General features: G+C 33.0%; 1 protein-coding gene across 5 annotated transcripts in view; it reads left to right on the top strand.

Annotated features, from left to right (window-relative positions):
- The window catches only part of LOC139769732 (sodium-coupled monocarboxylate transporter 1), a 28,490-nt gene extending 10,019 nt beyond the window's left edge, over nucleotides 1-18,471 (top strand). For 2 of the 5 annotated variants that reach the window (XM_071701041.1, XM_071701045.1), the window contains exons 2-6: nucleotides 8,757-9,159; nucleotides 9,746-9,920; nucleotides 10,843-10,997; nucleotides 11,459-11,599; nucleotides 15,798-18,471. In XM_071701041.1, coding sequence (XP_071557142.1) covers nucleotides 8,804-9,159; nucleotides 9,746-9,920; nucleotides 10,843-10,997; nucleotides 11,459-11,599; nucleotides 15,798-16,950 — 1,980 coding nt within the window. In that variant the 5' untranslated portion in view covers nucleotides 8,757-8,803 and the 3' untranslated portion in view covers nucleotides 16,951-18,471. Of the gene's footprint in view, nucleotides 1-7,842; nucleotides 8,570-8,740; nucleotides 9,160-9,745; nucleotides 9,921-10,842; nucleotides 10,998-11,458; nucleotides 11,600-15,797 lie in introns of those variants that run through there. The other 3 variants (XM_071701043.1, XM_071701042.1, XM_071701044.1) reach the window with 3 other exon arrangements.
- The last annotated feature ends 51 nt before the right edge of the window (nucleotides 18,472-18,522 follow it).

Below are 18,522 nucleotides of genomic sequence, written 5' to 3'. Positions count from 1 at the left end.
CAGTTTAACTTAACGGTAATTTTATACAGTCCTTCGACTGAAAGGTTTAGCGCAAAAAACATGTCGAAACAATTCTTCATAAAAATGTGAAGAAAGCCAGTCTAAAAAAAAATTAATATCTTCAATCTTGAACTTTTTTCTTTTTAAAGACATGTTGCATTAAACTCTTAATTATACAATAAATTTATGCAGAATATGTTTATTTATTTTAGGATATAAATTAATTAGTAAAATTATTATTGCGTCATATGTCTTAAAAAGTAAAGAATCAACATCAAAGATCTCTCAGTCAACACATTTCTAATCAAATATCTTGGTTATTTAAGAATTAAATGTCATAAATCGAATGATGTTTCGGAAAGACGGCGTCGCGACTCGTTATCAATCACGTGATTATCGGGAGAATCGCAACGTGAGAGTATAATCGTGAAACCACACCTGTCATACCGTACTCTATTACGTATGCGACTGAGTCACGTTCCGAATCACTTTACAATTTTACGTATAATGAAATAGCATCTTTTTTTTCGCAACTGCGACAGACATTTGCATACTCCGCGTGATAAACGCAGCTGAGAGTCATTTTAAATAGTTAATGAATGATTATCGTTACGTGCGCGACGTTCATCATTCATAAGTTATTTTTAACTTCTATACCATTATTATTTTCTGTAGTTTCAACGACTATTTACATACGCGTTGTTTCTTTTCATGGAACAAGCTACAAACTTCCGGGTGCCATCTTTTTAGAAATCACACATTTACAATCTGACATATTGTAGATTAGATCATAAAGAAGAATGTACATAATTAATTAAATTGCACATCGTCACATTGTCAACCGCAATTTAACCGCAACAAAGCCTAATATATAGATTTTATTAGATATATAAATTAGACGATAGTATCAAAGAAAAACACTAATTAAAAAGAGAATATTGTAATTATTATTGCCAATATCACGAATTTTCAGCTATAAGTCTATTGATTTTTAACTATGTTAAATTTTGGTAAACAATTAAATATTTTATTTTATGTATGTAATTTCACAAATAAACAATGCGTATTAACGCGTATTAACACGTAGTATCCGATAAAAATGATGAGATGATACGAAGAACAATAACAGATTACATTTCTCATCCACGAAATTACTCATGTAAGTACCTACATGTTTATCGGTAATATCAATAATCACGTTTTGCTAATATATCACGTGAAAATGATTTATCTAAATGATTTATCTAATCGTAGATATATCTTTCTATCACAGATATGTGTAGTTGATAAATCGATGCACATCATTTTGTCTTTAAATCTTTGGATACTAAGTTGATTTCTTTTAAAGCAAGAAAAAGCAAATTTTTATTTTTATCTGATAAAGAGTTAATAAAGAGTTGCTCTGGTAATATCAAAAAATTAAATTATTTTTATCAAATTTCTGTCCGTACATACCTAATACACATATTTTTCATGAAACTCAAAAATAATGATTTGTGACCTAAATCTTATTTCTTTATTAACTTGCAGCAACAATCAATTAAATAGCAAAGTAGACTTTGTTCTATCATGAGAACGTGACATCATGCACGTAACGATTAGTATATCGTTTCCGTGAATTAAATAGATCAAGGCTGTATTGCAAAATATATGTTGCAGATGCTGTAATTTGCAATTAGTCATAAGTATATAATATTTTTCATGAATATTGTTTTTCTATGAAAAAGAAGATAATCTTTATGATGTGATACCTCATGGATATCAAATATTTCCAGAAGATCAAACTGTGTGACACATATTTATTGTAAAAAAATTGCTTTGCGGTAACACATAATAAATGACATTGTCAATAAATGGTCAATAAATATCATCACAATTCTATGAATTTAAAAGAAAAAAAAAGAAAAGAAAAAAGGAAAGAGAGAAAAGAAAAAATGAGAAAGATGTTATATTTTACGATAGGAGATTTGGCGCCGTGATGAGCACGTGCCGATTCGCTTGTTTGTATGCAATGGGTTTAAGTAGCAGAAAGCCGAAAGAATAGCACGATAGCACGAGCCACGTGATGAGGCGCCATATCATGTTTGTAAACGGCTTTTAACGCCTTCACTTTGTCGTTGCCTTCTAAATAATGATGAAGATTTCACCAAATAGGTTCATTTTATTAACACGTCTCGCACTAGAGCATCTCTCTCGCACTGGCTCGTCTCTCTCAATCAAATTAAAAATGTGCATTTTACTTAGAATATCGCCCTGCATTTTATTCCAATTTCTGTTTGCAAAATATTATCTATAATATAAAAAAAATCGAAAAATAGAAAATTTGATAATAATAGGCCGGATAATAACTGTTTTGTAAAGAAATTTATATTATCCTATAAAATCGTATAAATCTTTATATCGACATTAGACTATTGTAAGCAAATGTAAATCGCGATCACATAAATAATAATACGATGAAAGTGTGTGGATTCTCTAAACTCTGATAAACTCCGATTATTCCGCAATAACAGCTGAGGACGGTTTCAGAGTATGCACGCAAATATGGCGATAAATCTGAAGGTAACGGAAATGAGAATATATGTACGCGGAAGAGAGAGAGAGAGAGAGAGAGAGAGAGAGAGAGAGAGAGAGAGAGAGAGAGAGAGAGAGAGAGAGAGAGAGAGAGAGAGCGCAGCATGATTTAAATCCGCTCGAGCCAGCGCGAGTGAATTAGGCTAATGGTGCGAGCGTGTTTTGTACTCTGCGTTATAATAAACTCAATAAAATCAATAAAATCTGAAGTAGTAGCAAAGCGGATTTTCCTGAGGCGGCCCGGCGGGAAAGAACGGAGGTAATGTACGCATAAAAAATTGCTCGTTGCGCAGAACTTAGCGAACATTGCGTTAAAACGTGCCGCTACTACAGATGTACTCGCTACCGACAGTGTGAGAAAAAATTCTTGGCACGCTTCGTGCTGTAGCTAATATACGCTGCAACGGTAACTGGATATTCGGCTGCAAAGAATTCGCTTCGTACTCAGCTCACGGATCCGGAACAACCCTGTAATCTGGATGTACAATCGGCACAAGCAATTATCACCCCATTCATCCTAGTCTCCGAATATTTATTTTTTCAGCAATTAGAATGAGCAAATTTACACAAGTTTTATAGCTGCTCAATAAATGTTATAACAGATATTTCAAATTCAATCATTGCTTTTTCTCTTTTCTTCTTTTTACACATACACTCGTCTTACTATTTAATAGTATATTTCATAAATTTATTATAGTATTATATGCGCGTTTATACATATATTTGAATTTTCCTCCTATGATATTTACAACATTGAATATGCTGCGATATTGAATGGATCATATATGGAAAATTGTTAAGTCTAATGGAATTTTTGTAAATCATAAAATTTTTAGTTAAATGGTAACTAGTACTTTCATATATCACCTACTGTATGTAGTTATACCTTATATACTTATACATATGTATAATATATACTAATCGTAATTGCCTTGTTAAACTGATCTTTGATATATGCTCGTGTTTATTCTCTCTATGAGATCTTTCCTTTCCGAGCTAGCGAAATATAGTTTGTTTAATAAATTAGGATAGCCCTACAACTCTAGCAACAAGTCGCATATTTATCATAGGTATCCCTGGACTTAAATGCTTTCATGTAAAGTGATAACAAGTAGATGAAATTTGCAAACCAACCGAGTGTTTACCGAGTATTTCTTGCGGTACCGTATAACCGGTTTCGCAGAAGTCCTAACATATTTGCTCATAGATTGCTGCGCTATGACTTACGTTTCAATGTTGGCAGTAGCAATTCAGACAAACAGCACATCTAATGGATGAACGAATGCTATTTTGTGATAAGAATGTTGACATTGTAACATCACTTTACTCCAAATTGATATGAATTAATACGTACGGATTAACGACAAAGATCTGATGATTACAAGATCATGCCGAGAGCAATAACTTGTGTCTGTTAAAAAAACATGAAACGTATCTTGTAACTAGTTTCTCAAAAACTTAGTTTATGCAATGTACACACGTAGAATTGCTAAAACGTATTACGTCATGATTTATTACCTTAGTTTCTTTACAATCAAGCAAATGTTTGGTTTGTTGATACTAGCTTGAAATGTGTCTCTTCTGTGGTAACAGTGCAAATTAAGAGTTATCTTGATCCTGAGTTATGTGATCGAGTCAATGGAAAATTTTGAGGATTTGATATCATTCGCGATAGTCACAATTGTTTAATTAAATTCGACCATGGTCGTACATAAAAGTGTTATATGACATATTACAGCAGTTAATTCTTAAGCATATAGGTATGGACTTTAACGAAAAGCCGATATATCCTATCCGATATAATGAATAATGCTCAAAGTTAATAGATATAAAAATAAAGATTTAATACAGATAAAGGACTTTATCAAGGTGGTGATTAATAAAATGGAACATAAACATATCTGAAGTGGACATGTTCATACTTGAAAGTTAATTTTGCCTCACTTTTAACGGTATCCTCTTCTTCATTTTTATCAGTATTTTTCTATTAATCGCATATTACGGAAGTGCTTCGTTATTAAAATTCTCTTCGTTTCTCTCCCGTCTCTTTTCCTCATCAAAAAATTTCCAATATCATTCGTTCTATTAGGCAACACGAGATAGTCATTAAAATCGTTTGTTTTTCTTCGCATGACATTATCGTGAACGACATGGTACAAGGTACGTGAAAAAACGAATAAATTCAAATTTTATCACCAAAATGTTGATAATAACTAAAAAGCATTTCGTGCTTTTGCATTCGATTTGATTTATAACATTTGATGATTTATTATAATCTCTGCTTTAAGGTAACGAGAAAATCATGTTCTATAATCGAGCAGTATAAAATCAGTAAGTACACGCGAATAATAATTCGACGTCAATGCATCCGCGCAATTTTGGTGCATCCGCGCAAATAATGTGCAGAAAAAATAGTGACTTACCGGCGCCAATACGCGCCCTAACAAGTTTTATCGACTGTCCCATTAATGGAATATTAAGTGATGACGTGAGTCTCGTGACAATCTTATTTTCTTTTTCATTATTTAAGTCAACAATGTCAAAACGAGTTCTCAGTCTGAGTCACAAGATAATTGCGACACCAGAAGCTATTCCACTTATTGTTAGACCCGTCATTATGACATATCACCATTAACATATAGATAAAGTCAAATACATTGTTATAAACTCATCAATTTGTTTGTCAACAATGTAAGGAAGACTAATTCATGGCATTAATGTCGAATTATATATTTTAAGGTAATAAACTTTGAAGTCTTATAAGAATTATTGAAAAATAAAACTTTATGTGGTAAACACGTAGATAAATTAACATTAATTTAGTAATAGATGGAAATATTTAAGAAATTAGGTAATAGAGAATAGTCAATAGAGATTGGCCGAATTATATATTTTTTTATAGCAAATTGAACAAATCTCCTGTTGATGTCACAGATATATTATTAGACATCGGAAAAAATACATGGTAAAAGTTAAATATTTCTTTGAGCGATATCATTGTTCGGAATATAATCCGAATTACATCCCCTAAAATTGATAATCCGAAGGAGTCGTGAAACAATAGCATTTCCCTGAATTTGTTTCGCTCGAGTTGGCAACAACCTCATTGGACGCTTACGGTTTACAGAGAAATTTAGCTGCGATTTTTGCACCTGACTAGCTTGCGGTTTTTCTTTTGTGCATTCATATGCATTCATATATCGGCGTCACACGACACGAGAATTTTACGAATTTCTTGCTGTACACTCTAAATGCGCCCTGTCATTTTTATCGACGATAACGAATGTCAGAAATGATTTTCGATTCTGTAAGAAGACGGAAAAATGGGATAAATACGATAAACTATAAAGCTGAAAAGACGACGGAAGAAAGGAGATCGGACATGAAATGAAAATAGACGTCGTGCAAGAATAGCAAAAGCTGAGTTTGCCAGGAACGCGGACAAACATGGAAGGAACTGTCACATTCCCAGAGAAAGCCGGCGAGGGAAAACGAGCTAAAAGCGAAACGGAAAATAGAACCAGAACGAAAGGGAGTGGACGACGAACGATAGAGAGAGAGACAGAGATAGAGAGAAGAGGGAGGTTCACGAACCCATTGTTTCCAAGTGCGATACAATGGAATCTCGGTTGTGTTAGCTCCACGAAGGCTGGCACTTCATTGGCCACTCGCGTTAACGCTTATACCACCCGGCCGAGTCCTCGTTGTCGTTTTGCACACCAAACGCATATCGCGTAAATGTGCATTGTATACTCAGCATTGTTCCATGCTGAGCGAACTACGGTATTGCACGGGATAAGGAACGAACTTGAATGGTGGAAAATGGAAAGTGGTCCACAAGCTCACGAAGAAGTTACTACGAAGAAGTACCGAGCACAATTCACTGCTTTCTCGTCTCAATTTTGCGAATCTTTGTAAACGCTCGGCTTGTGAACGAGAGAAAAGCATTGTTCGTCCCCAAGTCAGAGAGTTGGCGGTTCCATAAGGTTTAATTGTGGCTTCTATTGCTACGAATTTATGTAACGCACATCCGTTTACCATGACAGAAAGCTGTCAATTTTTTTTAAGAGGGATAACTTTCCAATTTAATTAATATTAATTAATTAAATTATTAACATTAACAATATAACTATCATAACTGATAAAATTGTTTTAAAGTTAAAATAAGTATTCGGCCGTTCTAGTGTTAACAAATCCAAGTTTCAGATGTGATTAGATAGCATAATGTATTCACAGATCTGTAATTGCATAATTGTTAAACGCTTGAAGGAAATCATAGCATTAGTCATTAAGCAATACAAAGTTCTTAGGCATCATCTTCGCTTAAAGATTTTGTAAACAGCTTTATCAAAGTCGGGGAATTACAGGGATATGATAATATAAGAATACCGTAGCAAATGAATAACAGTTACTATTACGTTTCGTTTTTCAGTCTGTCTGTGTACATCACAGCACATGTCAGAATTTAAGTACTTCACGGAAAGTGCCTATTATAAACGATGCTTTAGGAGAGAACCTTTTATCCAACGAAATTCCCGGATTAACCGTTCCTTACAAACTATACGGGATTTTATGGCTCCTTCGTAATAAACGCGTTGAGGCGAAGTAATAAAAAGTTTGAGACACTAAAATAAAAGGACTTGCAAACAATGACCCTAAAACTTTTTGCGATATACTGCAATTGTTTTACTCTTTTTGGAAATTTTAATAAATTTAATTACATGTTAGAATTATAAGTTATTTGTGGATTTATCTTTTTTTTATAAAAAGACATTTTGGTAATTTTAAAATATTGAACTCTTAAACAATGTAACGTAAATTATAATAAAAGATACTACTTTTAATATGTATACATATGTATGTATATGTAAAGTTCTGTTAATTTGAAATTTATTGACGCAACATCACGAAATTATTTTGCCAATTACATTTAAAAATCCAGGGCATCAATTTTATTGATTTGTTTATGAAGAATAAACAGCAACAAAACGTATAAATAAATCTCGTATGACGTACCAATTAATTTATATTAGTAACAAGCTTTGTCGAAAAGCTTTAATTATTTATATAAAAATTTATCGCATATACCTAGGCAAATCCTTCTCTATACAGGTATAATAGAATAGGTAATATTCTCTGTATTATATAATATATATAATAGAATTGTTATTCATATTCTCTCTCTCTCTCTCTCTCTCTCTCTCTCTCTCTCTCTCTCTCTCTCTCTCTCTCTCTCATATGCGAAAACATCATACTTATTAGAACATTTTTAGCAAAATAAGCCGAGAACAATATTGTAATAGCGTGTTTGCAAAACTACAAGTACAAATGTCTACTTTTCCTTCTTTAGGAATGAATGCCTTCGTGCATAAACGTTGCGAGAATTGACGTAAGCACCGACACTATTAAAATTCGTAAGCATCTTTACGGCCTGTTGCATAAATTTATTCAACAATAGGTCACTTATAAACAATTATGCTCTTTAAAAGATCAGGTGTCTTCTTCTTTTGCAAGAAGTGAACGAGATATAAATTCAATGAAAAGAGCTTATACAGGAGCGCCGCGCCGACCCGACGCCGATAAACAATAGCGGTAGAAGATAAGAAGCTACCGTGTTCTTCCGGGCTCCCTCCTTTCGTCAACATCATCCCCACTACGTCTTCTCTCTCTCTATCTCTCTTTCTCTCTTCTTCGAGGTTATTAGCATAATAACGTCAAGTGCTTCACCACGTTGGTAGTCAATACGTGCTGTCGCTCCGATCGCGTCGCATTGATCGTATTGAGTCATATTAGCGTATCTCGTGAAATTGCATAACGAGATCCACGCGCGCGTATGCATACACGCGAACGCGCATATAAGCGTACGTTATCGGCGAGTTTCCGTTATTACCCTTGCCGGAACTTATCACGCTTATTATCTTCGTGAATACGAATCTCTTCGCGACATTTCAACGGGCAGCGATCAGGCGAGGATCAGGCAAGAATCGCGTTAGAGGTATATATAGCATCCAAGCGCGTCGAGCTGACACTTTCGATAGAAACAATTGTTGCGGCACTCGACAACTCGAGCGTCTCTCGACGAGCCACTCACCTCGTAATCGAGAGCTTCGAAAGTATCGAGTGACACACTCCTATAATACGAATCATTGTTGAACTTGGAACTTAGCATCTTCAATACGCAGACGAACCTCGATCACGGAAGGAGTTCCGAAGTAATCGTGGATCCGGGATGACGACCCATATCACATCTATGGTGGTGGACTATCTGGTGTTCATCGGGTTCATCGTAATTTCCTTCGTGATACCGCTATGGGGAAGCTTCAAAACGAAAAAAAAGGAGACGAAGGCGAATTACGTGTTCGCCACCGGCAGCGTGTCGATGGGCGCGATGATGATATCAATCGCACGTGGAACTCTCGGCGTCAGGTCCTTCCTGGGTTATCCTTCGGAGCTGTATTATCGAGGCAGCGCCATGTGGGAGACTCTATACGGAATGCTCCTGGCGTATCCCATCGTCTGTTTCATCTTCGTACCCGTTTACTACAGCCTCGGTATCACGTCAGTCTACCAATATTTGGACATGAGGTAATTTTACGGTTATTCTTTCTTTGACCGCGCAATAATCGGCATGTAATATTCTTCTTTGTGTTTTATATAAAAACATCTATTGATGAAAGATGAAGATTGAGTTCCATTGTTTCAATGTTTCGTAATATTTTGCAAGAAATAATGAATATCTAGATATCCGATACATTAAATAGCGCAGTATTCGATTTTAATATTAAGGTTTCCGCTAAAAATGAAAACGCAAAAGTGAAAACGAGATTATGTTTATGCAAAACTGTTCTTTGTTGCTCGAAAGGTAGAGATCTGAGGCGCCATAATGAAATTTGCACAAAAACATAAAAATTTTCAACATTTAATTTGAAATGAGTACCCGAGTATCCGTGTATTGAAGATGAAGAGTTAAAATAATAGAATTTCTGGAAAAAGAAATTGTTTCTATACATGTCGTAGTTACTAATATTTAATAAAGCGCTTTAAACTTAAATAATTTTCGCTCCGACGTGAAGAATGTTATATATATATATATAACGATCACGTTCAATTAATACGAAGATAATTCATCACGTCCTTCATTTCAGCTCTCTTAATTATGTAAATTCCCCAGGTTCAAGTCAAAACTAGTCAGATGTCTGGCGAGTTTCTCTTACGTCGTACGGAGTCTCCTGAACTTGGCGGTCACGGTATTCACCCCTTGCGTCGCTCTGAAAGCGGTAATAGGACTTCCATACTGGGCTAGTATCGTGGGAATAACGACTATTTCTGTGGCCTTCACGATCATAGTAAGAACATGTATATTATGCCATATACTTGTATGTTTCACAAATATCTATATTTACTCACCAAACAAAATTTTTAAATACACATTCTCTTTCTCATTTTTCTTATTTAATATTTCGTTTAAAAATTAAAGTTGAATAATCAACGTTGAGATTTCCTACAAAGAGCGTAGATTGAAATCATAATATATGCAAAATATAACACAATGCAATATTTATATAAAAATGTCTTTTATATTTATTCGTGAAAATGCGATAATAAACGTAAACTATATTTTTCGTTATAGCATACTAACATCAAATAGCATATTAGCAAATGCCATTGCATTCTGTAATTGGTATCCATTTATTTAAAATTGAAATTATATCGATTTCAGTCTGCGAAAAAAATAAATTATTTGTGATGGTTCTCGTGGAAGCAATATTTTCGGAAAGTTCCATATTTCGGATTTAAATGAATAGTAAAATTACGACATAATTTTGATTAAGTGAGCTTTTCGCGCAAATTACATTCCAGCGGCAAATTACTTATATTCGTCCCTACACATAGGAAATTGGAGCAATCAAGCACGCATATAAATAGGGCGCATTGAAGGGCGAATAATGACAGCAAGCCGCGTTATTATGAAAAATAATGAAAACCGTATGACTTTTAATATTAAACTTTGGAATAATGGGATATCAATGTGACGCAGAATATATTTGTTATATACATTTGTTATAACAGCAAACGTATATTTCTAACAGCAGATTACTTTTCTATGCAAAGATAGTTTAGCACTATTGAAATATCTAAAAAATTGAATAATTGATATTGATTTGATCATTTAAAATAATTCATTACTAGTCACTTAATAACAATAAAAAATTATGTTATTTCACGAACACTTATTAATATATATTTATATATATGTTTACTTTTTAGGGAGGTTTAAAAGCTGCTATTCTGTCGGATGTTATACAAGGCCTGACAATGATCGGTGTATCTGCGGTCATCATCATTCAGGGAACTATCAAAGTTGGCGGACCGGCTAGTGTCTTCAATGTAACTTACGAGCGCGGACGACTGGATTTCTTCAAGTATGTCACACTGATAATTTGCGAACATTAAATGCATATAATTTTGATTTCAATATAAATTTACGCTTGAAATTAATCATATACGGAATTCCTATTGCGTAATTTCGCATTTCGTCTCTGAACTTTAGAATTATTAATCTCGACGAAAATATACAATTCCAACTAACTGTCAGTAAATTGAATAATGTTAAAATGCGATTTTATATTAAAATTCTTCGCTACACATTTCACAATTTAAAATTATTAAATTCCGCAGCAGCGCAAAATTATTTCACGGGTTGTGCATTTTCTGCATCTTTGAAATTTTGGGGAGACAATAAAACATTGGTATTTTTTTTCAAATTGCGAAAGAATTTAAATAATTGAGTGTTTCTTTATAAAAAAACGTTTCATATTCTGAAACTTTACAAGCATATCTTACGATAAAGTATTCACTCATTCAATAACTTATTTTTTTTCAGCTTTGATATGGATCCGACTCTTCGAGTAACGACAGCGTCGGCGACACTAGGTCAGCTCTTCATGAGTTTATCCATTTTCGGATGTCAGCAGAATTTTGTTCAGAGATATTGCAGTATGTCCAGCCAAAGAAAGGTTGTCAAGTAAGTAAACTTTTTATGTCGGTACGAAACTTTGAACAAACCTATCCACACTTTTAGCGTACATCGATAAACGACAGACTTGTATGACACATTATGCACAACTCGTCGAATGATCTAAAGGATAATGTGATTTATGCAAAGTGTTCTACGAATTATCACTTTAAACATTCAAGACATAAATGAAAAAATTGAGTACGAATGCGTATACGTAATGCATAAAATAGCTTCAATCAAACGGAAAAAAAGATTCAATAAGAAACTTTTCATTTTTAGAAATTGTATTAGTCATAGTTAGATAGATCGTATAGAAATAGACAGATAGATCGTATAGAAATTATGATACAAAATTCTGCTAACAAACACGCGAGATTTCTTAAAACACTAAAATAAATATTTCGTTCTAAAATATTTTGCTAATTTTTTGTTACAGAAACATTATTATTAGTAATTATATGCATTGGCAATTGTACGCAAACTTTTATGTACATAACATAACAAAACTTAAATTTTATTATTAAAATTAATTTAATGGCAAAAAAATATATATCATACGTTACTATACTAGATTCAAATTTAATATTTGATATTTTGCTAAAGTGATAACTATGCATTTTTTGATGCTTAATAAAAAAACTTTGCGAGAATATAGAATTTCATAATATTCTACATGTAAAGTGTCCCCCTTTGTAATTCATAATGATATATTATTTAATATATTTAGTACATTATTATTTAATAAATTTTTATTTTAAAATAAGATAGATTTTAAAGATTTTTGGCCAAGATTTAGATATATTCGCTAATGCATTTTTCATCCTTTTAGAAAACAAAATTCTTTTTAGGTGTTGGCATGTATTTCAGTTACATCTGATATGTACACGCATTTGCTCGTGACTTGTTGAAATTTTTCGCTCCAGCCACCTGAGTTTGTTTAATGATTCATTAACATGCGTAACGTAAATTATTATTCACGCTAAATCATGCAAATAACTCTTATCTTATATGTAAGTAAACAGTTTCGATTTGCAAATTAAAATAATGCGAGAAGAAAAAACAGAGCTAAAAATATAGTAGAAAAAAAGTAATTTTATAAAACAAATATAAATTATAATATAAAATATTATAAATATAAATTATTATAAAACCGTGTTTTACGACTAAAGAATAAATCTGAAAAATATTATAATAAAATATATCCGTACCCATCATTTTACAGTGCCACATTTTTTCCGTGCCACGTTTGTAAATCTAACAATTAATTGACAAATGGACATAATTTATCATGCACTTGAATCAATTTTTTAATTACGACAAAAATCTAATAAAAATAGTCATACTATTCTAATATCAGTCTGATATTTCCTCACATTTATTCAAAGTTGCAATGTAATTTTGTGGCTTCCATTGCTCGCTTGGTCAGAAATGAAATAACTTCGAATAAACTTTGATGAAATTATTAACTAAAGATTCGCCAGTTTTATTGATTTAATAAAGTATCGTTTTAACAGAAACCATATCAAAAAGAAAAAAAATTTTAAAGCATGCCTTTTCTCAAAATGTCATATCATTATCATGATATACGAGCACATTCTTCATCGTAAAATTAAATTCAGAAATTTCCGTTTACAGAAATTGTGTTACATTTAGCCTTAGGAAAACGTTTCTTTTTAGCGAATTTTATTTGTAATGTTTTATTATGTGAAACTTATTCCGCTTATAACGTATACAAATACAGCTGTTTGCACAATTGAAGTAGCTCACACACTTGCACAATTGTAACCGTGGCGAAACATTGAGGTGCATATACAGTAGGTAGTCAACGTAAAACCGTACATTTTTCTAGTTCGAGGTCTGATGGCAATCGAAAGCGTATAAAAGCTCACGGCCACAAATTTGCTGCGGTGCCACTGCACTCAAATTGAAATATTACGTGGAACAAATGCATTACGTTGGTCCGTAAAATTTTATTACTCGCAAATGTATTGTCAGAAAAATCTAAGCGGATATTTCTGTGACAAAAATAAATTTTATATTTAATCCAGTGACAAGCTTGTGAAGTTCTCGACATCTTGATAAAAATATATCATTAGAGATTCAATAAAATTTTACTCAAATTTTCTTCTTATTATTTTATATATATTTTCGAGCATCTATAAAACTTAATTTAAAATCAGTTTGGAATATTGCGCGTCATTTACATTCTATTGATAAGACTTTGCTTTAGAACTTTTTTTCTAATAACCATATTTATATGCGACAATAGATTAAAATAAAGAGGGTTTTATGAAATTATTTATAAAAAATAGTTTTCATATAATTATTGTACACGAATAATATGATTATTTATATTTCATATCGTTACTATTAAATGTAGTTAATATGTCGGAAGCTATAAAATGAATTTCTCAGCGTGTGATGACAAATTAATAGATTTTACATCGATAATTTCCCGTGCCGTCGTATCGGCGATAGAAAGTTTTTGAGAAGTGGCACGATTGGACCGATTTAGGAAATTGTGCCCACAGTTACTATTACCACATAATCAATGAAAGCCCCGTAGGGAGCCGAATGGCGCCGCGCCAAACTTTTAGTACAGAGATTCTCTCTATTCAATAAGAGGTCTATAATATCGGTGCAACAGTCGTCGACGTATGTTAGAATAAAGTATTTTCTATACATAATACATTTACTAAAATAATTGGATAAATATCTCGCCGAGAGAAAGCGAAACTATTCAGAATGATGAAGAATTAAAACCGCTTAAAACATCATTTGTTATTGTAGACAATGTAGACTGCTACAAGATACCTAGCGACATTACAAAATTATAATGAATGACTGCGTCGTCACTGTCGGCTAGCTAAAAATATATGTTGTTACAGAATTTACCCGTGCTAATGTATATTAATGTTACGCATTATGCTACGTAAGCGGTTATACTTGATATTCTTTCAGACTTCCTTGATGGGCATTTTAATTAACGTCAAGATACATTATAATTGATTTAATTGCCATGGGTATGCATTAATGCAAATTACAAGTATCTGCTATACATCTATCTGAATCATTCTTATTTTATATTTAAGAATTTAATCACTTTTATATTATCTTATTTTCCTCAAATTATTTTTTATCTTATTTTTTATCTTTTTCCGTTACAAATTATAATGTCATGTAAATGGGCTCCATTATCTCACAAAGTTGAAAGAACAATTATTAGAATGAACATTATATAATTATCATTTGCACTCGCGCTCATTTGCCTTATTGTTCTTTCATCAATTGTTCGTTACTTTCCGTTTTATTTTTGCTTACGTAACAAGTTCTTCCAACGTGCGTGATACTGTCATATGCTATTCAAGTTAAATCTTACAAAATAATATTGTTCGCATACAGATGAATATTGTTGGCATATAAATGCATACATTATCCTTATATGCTTGCATTAAAACCATTTCAAGTAATTCATTTTAAATATGTGTCTGAAATATATAAAACTTATTGCAAGTCTCATATTTTGTAAGAATAGGGTAATTAATGACTAAAAATAAATATAATAGTTCTTTTGGGTAAATTCAATCTCTTGCTAGGTTAAAATAATGTGAAACATTTACAATAATTATAGAAACAATAAGCATTTAACAATAAGTATATCTATACAAATGCAAATATATATATATATATATTAACCATTTTATAATATTATACATCCGATGGATGTGATATGTACGTATATTATATTGAAACAAAATCCATTGGATTTCTGCTAAATATTTAGTTTGACGTCACTCGATTACAATTATTGTCACAAATCGTTGTTGCGTTATCAGTCAATTACATCAAGTATTACTGTGGTTAACAAATATCAAATTTATCGCAATCATTGCGTGTAACAAGACCATAATGCGAGCACAAAAACCTGTTGTGCATGCATTGAAAGAGAGAAAAAGAATTATTAAAGAACTTGCAAAACAAGCATGACAAGCAAATAACAATTATATAACATTAATTTTTTCAAAAATTATGTCATGCGTTTATATAACAACACAAGTGACTCTTGTACTTCTTAATCTATTTTAATACTATTGCTATCTTGGATTCAGGACTGTTATATCAATCTATCGTAAATTCTTATATAAGATAGTTTAATATTTCGGTCTCCGACTTTTGTAACCAAAAAATGTGTTTTTATTTTCAGGACAATGATGGCCAACATGCCTATAATTGTGATCTTGTTCTCATTATCTTGGATCGTTGGAATGGTGATTTTTACTAATTACGCCGACTGCGATCCACTCAGTCTGGGATATATTTCCAAAATCGACGAGATTGTACCGTTCTACGTCGAAGACAAATTCTCCAATGTACCCGGAATGCTAGGTCTGGTCATGGCAACTCTTTTCAACAGCGCCTTGACTTTGGCGGTATCGAATCTCAATTCTCTCGCAACGGTGACTTTCGAGGATTTCCTGAGTCACATACCTGCGATGAGTGATCTGAAAGACACGCAGCAGCTTTACACGATCAAAATAATCGGTGTCATCTACGGTTTGCTAATAATCGGCATTAGCTTCTTGGTAGCCATGTTGTCTGGCGTAATAGAATCTTCTATGCTGATGACGTCGGCGACGTCTGGACCTCTTCTCGGTGTATTCCTCCTCGCCATGTTGGTACCTTGCGCCAATTGGAAAGGTGCCGCCGCTGGTATGATTTTCAGCCACGTAACGACGATGTGGATCACCTTCGGTCATCTCAGTCTGGGTACCGTAGTCGAGATGCTACCTCTATCGACGGAAAATTGCCAAAACGAGACGTTTTCCTCATGGGATATCAAACCAATTAGTCTAGAATATTCTACACCGAACCTCTCCAGCTGGACGACAATTCAGGAAAACATTACGTTATTGTCCGTCGATGAGAGCAATAAATCGTCTAATCCTTTAAATGTTCTTTACGGGATTACTTATATGTATTACGCTCTCATTGGTAGCATAACGACAGTCGGCGTCGGTATCATCGTAAGTTTAATTACGGCTGATACCGAAGCTGATAAGTACGAGGAGCACTTGCTACATCCTATAGCACGAAAGATAGCGGGATTATTTCCCGGAAAGCGGAGGCTCTACGCCAGCAACACTCGTCTTGGGAATAAAAATGATACGGACGTCACGAATGCCACCCTTTCCTCGGTGATGTCTATTCCCGATAGTGTCGAGAAGATAACTCCTCAAATATGTGCCGATGATAGAGGAAAGCAACACCTAAATGATGGCTATATAGAGAAACTGAACGCGCTAAAGAACGCTTCCCTTGATGTAACCAATGAGATTGGCAAGCACACTAAATTATAATACTATGATGCAAGATCGGGATAAAAGTTCTTCGTGCATTATTCGCACTATCACCATTGGATCGACACTTGCGTGAATAGGGATATACTGTGATGAACTCAGCGAGCGAACAGCTGTGTATATGTTAGTACCAAATTTTATTATCTGAACATGGAACGCGGGTTTGTGACCTGTGCGCATACATGAAACGTAATTACGTGTAAGCAAAGTTTCCCTCGATTACAGTACTCGAGCTACACTCACATTCAGCTCAAAATATCACTCAAATGAAGGCAATTCAGGGATGCAATTCGCGAAAACTTCTAACTTGCGTGTGCCAATTAGAGTTAACTACGAGACACGCGTGACGTAAGCTGCATTTAGACATGAACACGATTTACTGGGAAAAATTGTCAAGTACACACGTGTTTGCTGAATAGAATTCACATCACCACTCGCAATGAATGATTTCTGTATCTGAGCGAAGAGAACAGAAATAGAAATCGGTATAATTATCGGTGTAATTACTACTAACAATTGGTAAAAAGAATCACGTTTAGAATAATCGAAAACGTGGATATATAGTTCTGTAATTTGATTACAGATAACGAAAAATTAATCAAATTATCAGTTGATAAATTTTTTCACTTTTGTTGCTACACGATATTTCGATTGTATTGTCGAAATAATAATATGCATTCAAGTGTATTCTTGTTACGCTTCTTCTTGAATTATACATATATTCAGTAGGATTCTCCTTTCTCCCTCAAGGAGGATTAATTTCTTGAATCCTATTTATTCATCAATTTTAAAGATATATTTTAACAATAAAAGTACATCTTTCAACAATATTTCCATATAAAAAAATAAATCAAAATGGTAAAAAAATTCTTTTCGGATTGTTTTCACATATTTGTTCATGAAAAATTCATGTCTTTTTAAGTTATATTATTTTTATTTTGTAAATATGCTAGGAAATTTTTCTCTTTATCGTGGAAATAATGAAAGTAAAATTCCATCGATCCTCTAAAGAAGTAAATAAAGAAGCAGTATAGTCTGAATATACTAACAGAAATACATCAACATTTTATAACTTCATATGAGATTCAATGATTGGAATCGATTCTGTGCAATAATATATATCTTCGTATTATATTAAAGATCAAGATATTAGATTGCGAAACAACAGTCATATGTAAGGGTTCCTCTAACGTAGTATTTAGATCTTAAACGAGTTTCGAACTTTCCATACCAATAAGTAATATTATATTTTACAGAAAGTTACGCGTATCTGACATGTGTATGTGTGTAATTTGCGTGTGCATTACTTTTAAGTCTTTTAGCACTAAACTTTGATATTAAAGTCAATTTTTGTACTTCAGAGAGTGTGAGTTATTTTATAAGTAGAATGTTGTGCTCTTCGAAATATATGATAATGTAGATTTGTAGATGATGCCAATCCAGCGACTGTGATCGTTGATTTTATTTGTACCATAGTGCCTACATATTTATTATTTCAATAATACAACTCATTAATTTTTATTCGTTTTACAGTTATTTGCAATCCTTAAAATAACCTCTTTTTCGTGCAAA

Source organism: Temnothorax nylanderi, unplaced genomic scaffold (assembly GCF_030848795.1).
Source record: "Temnothorax nylanderi isolate EJ_2023f unplaced genomic scaffold, tnyl_v1.0 TNYL_tig0024_pilon, whole genome shotgun sequence".
Classification (NCBI taxonomy): domain Eukaryota; kingdom Metazoa; phylum Arthropoda; class Insecta; order Hymenoptera; family Formicidae; genus Temnothorax; species Temnothorax nylanderi.
This window is presented reverse-complemented; position numbering and strand designations above follow the sequence as displayed.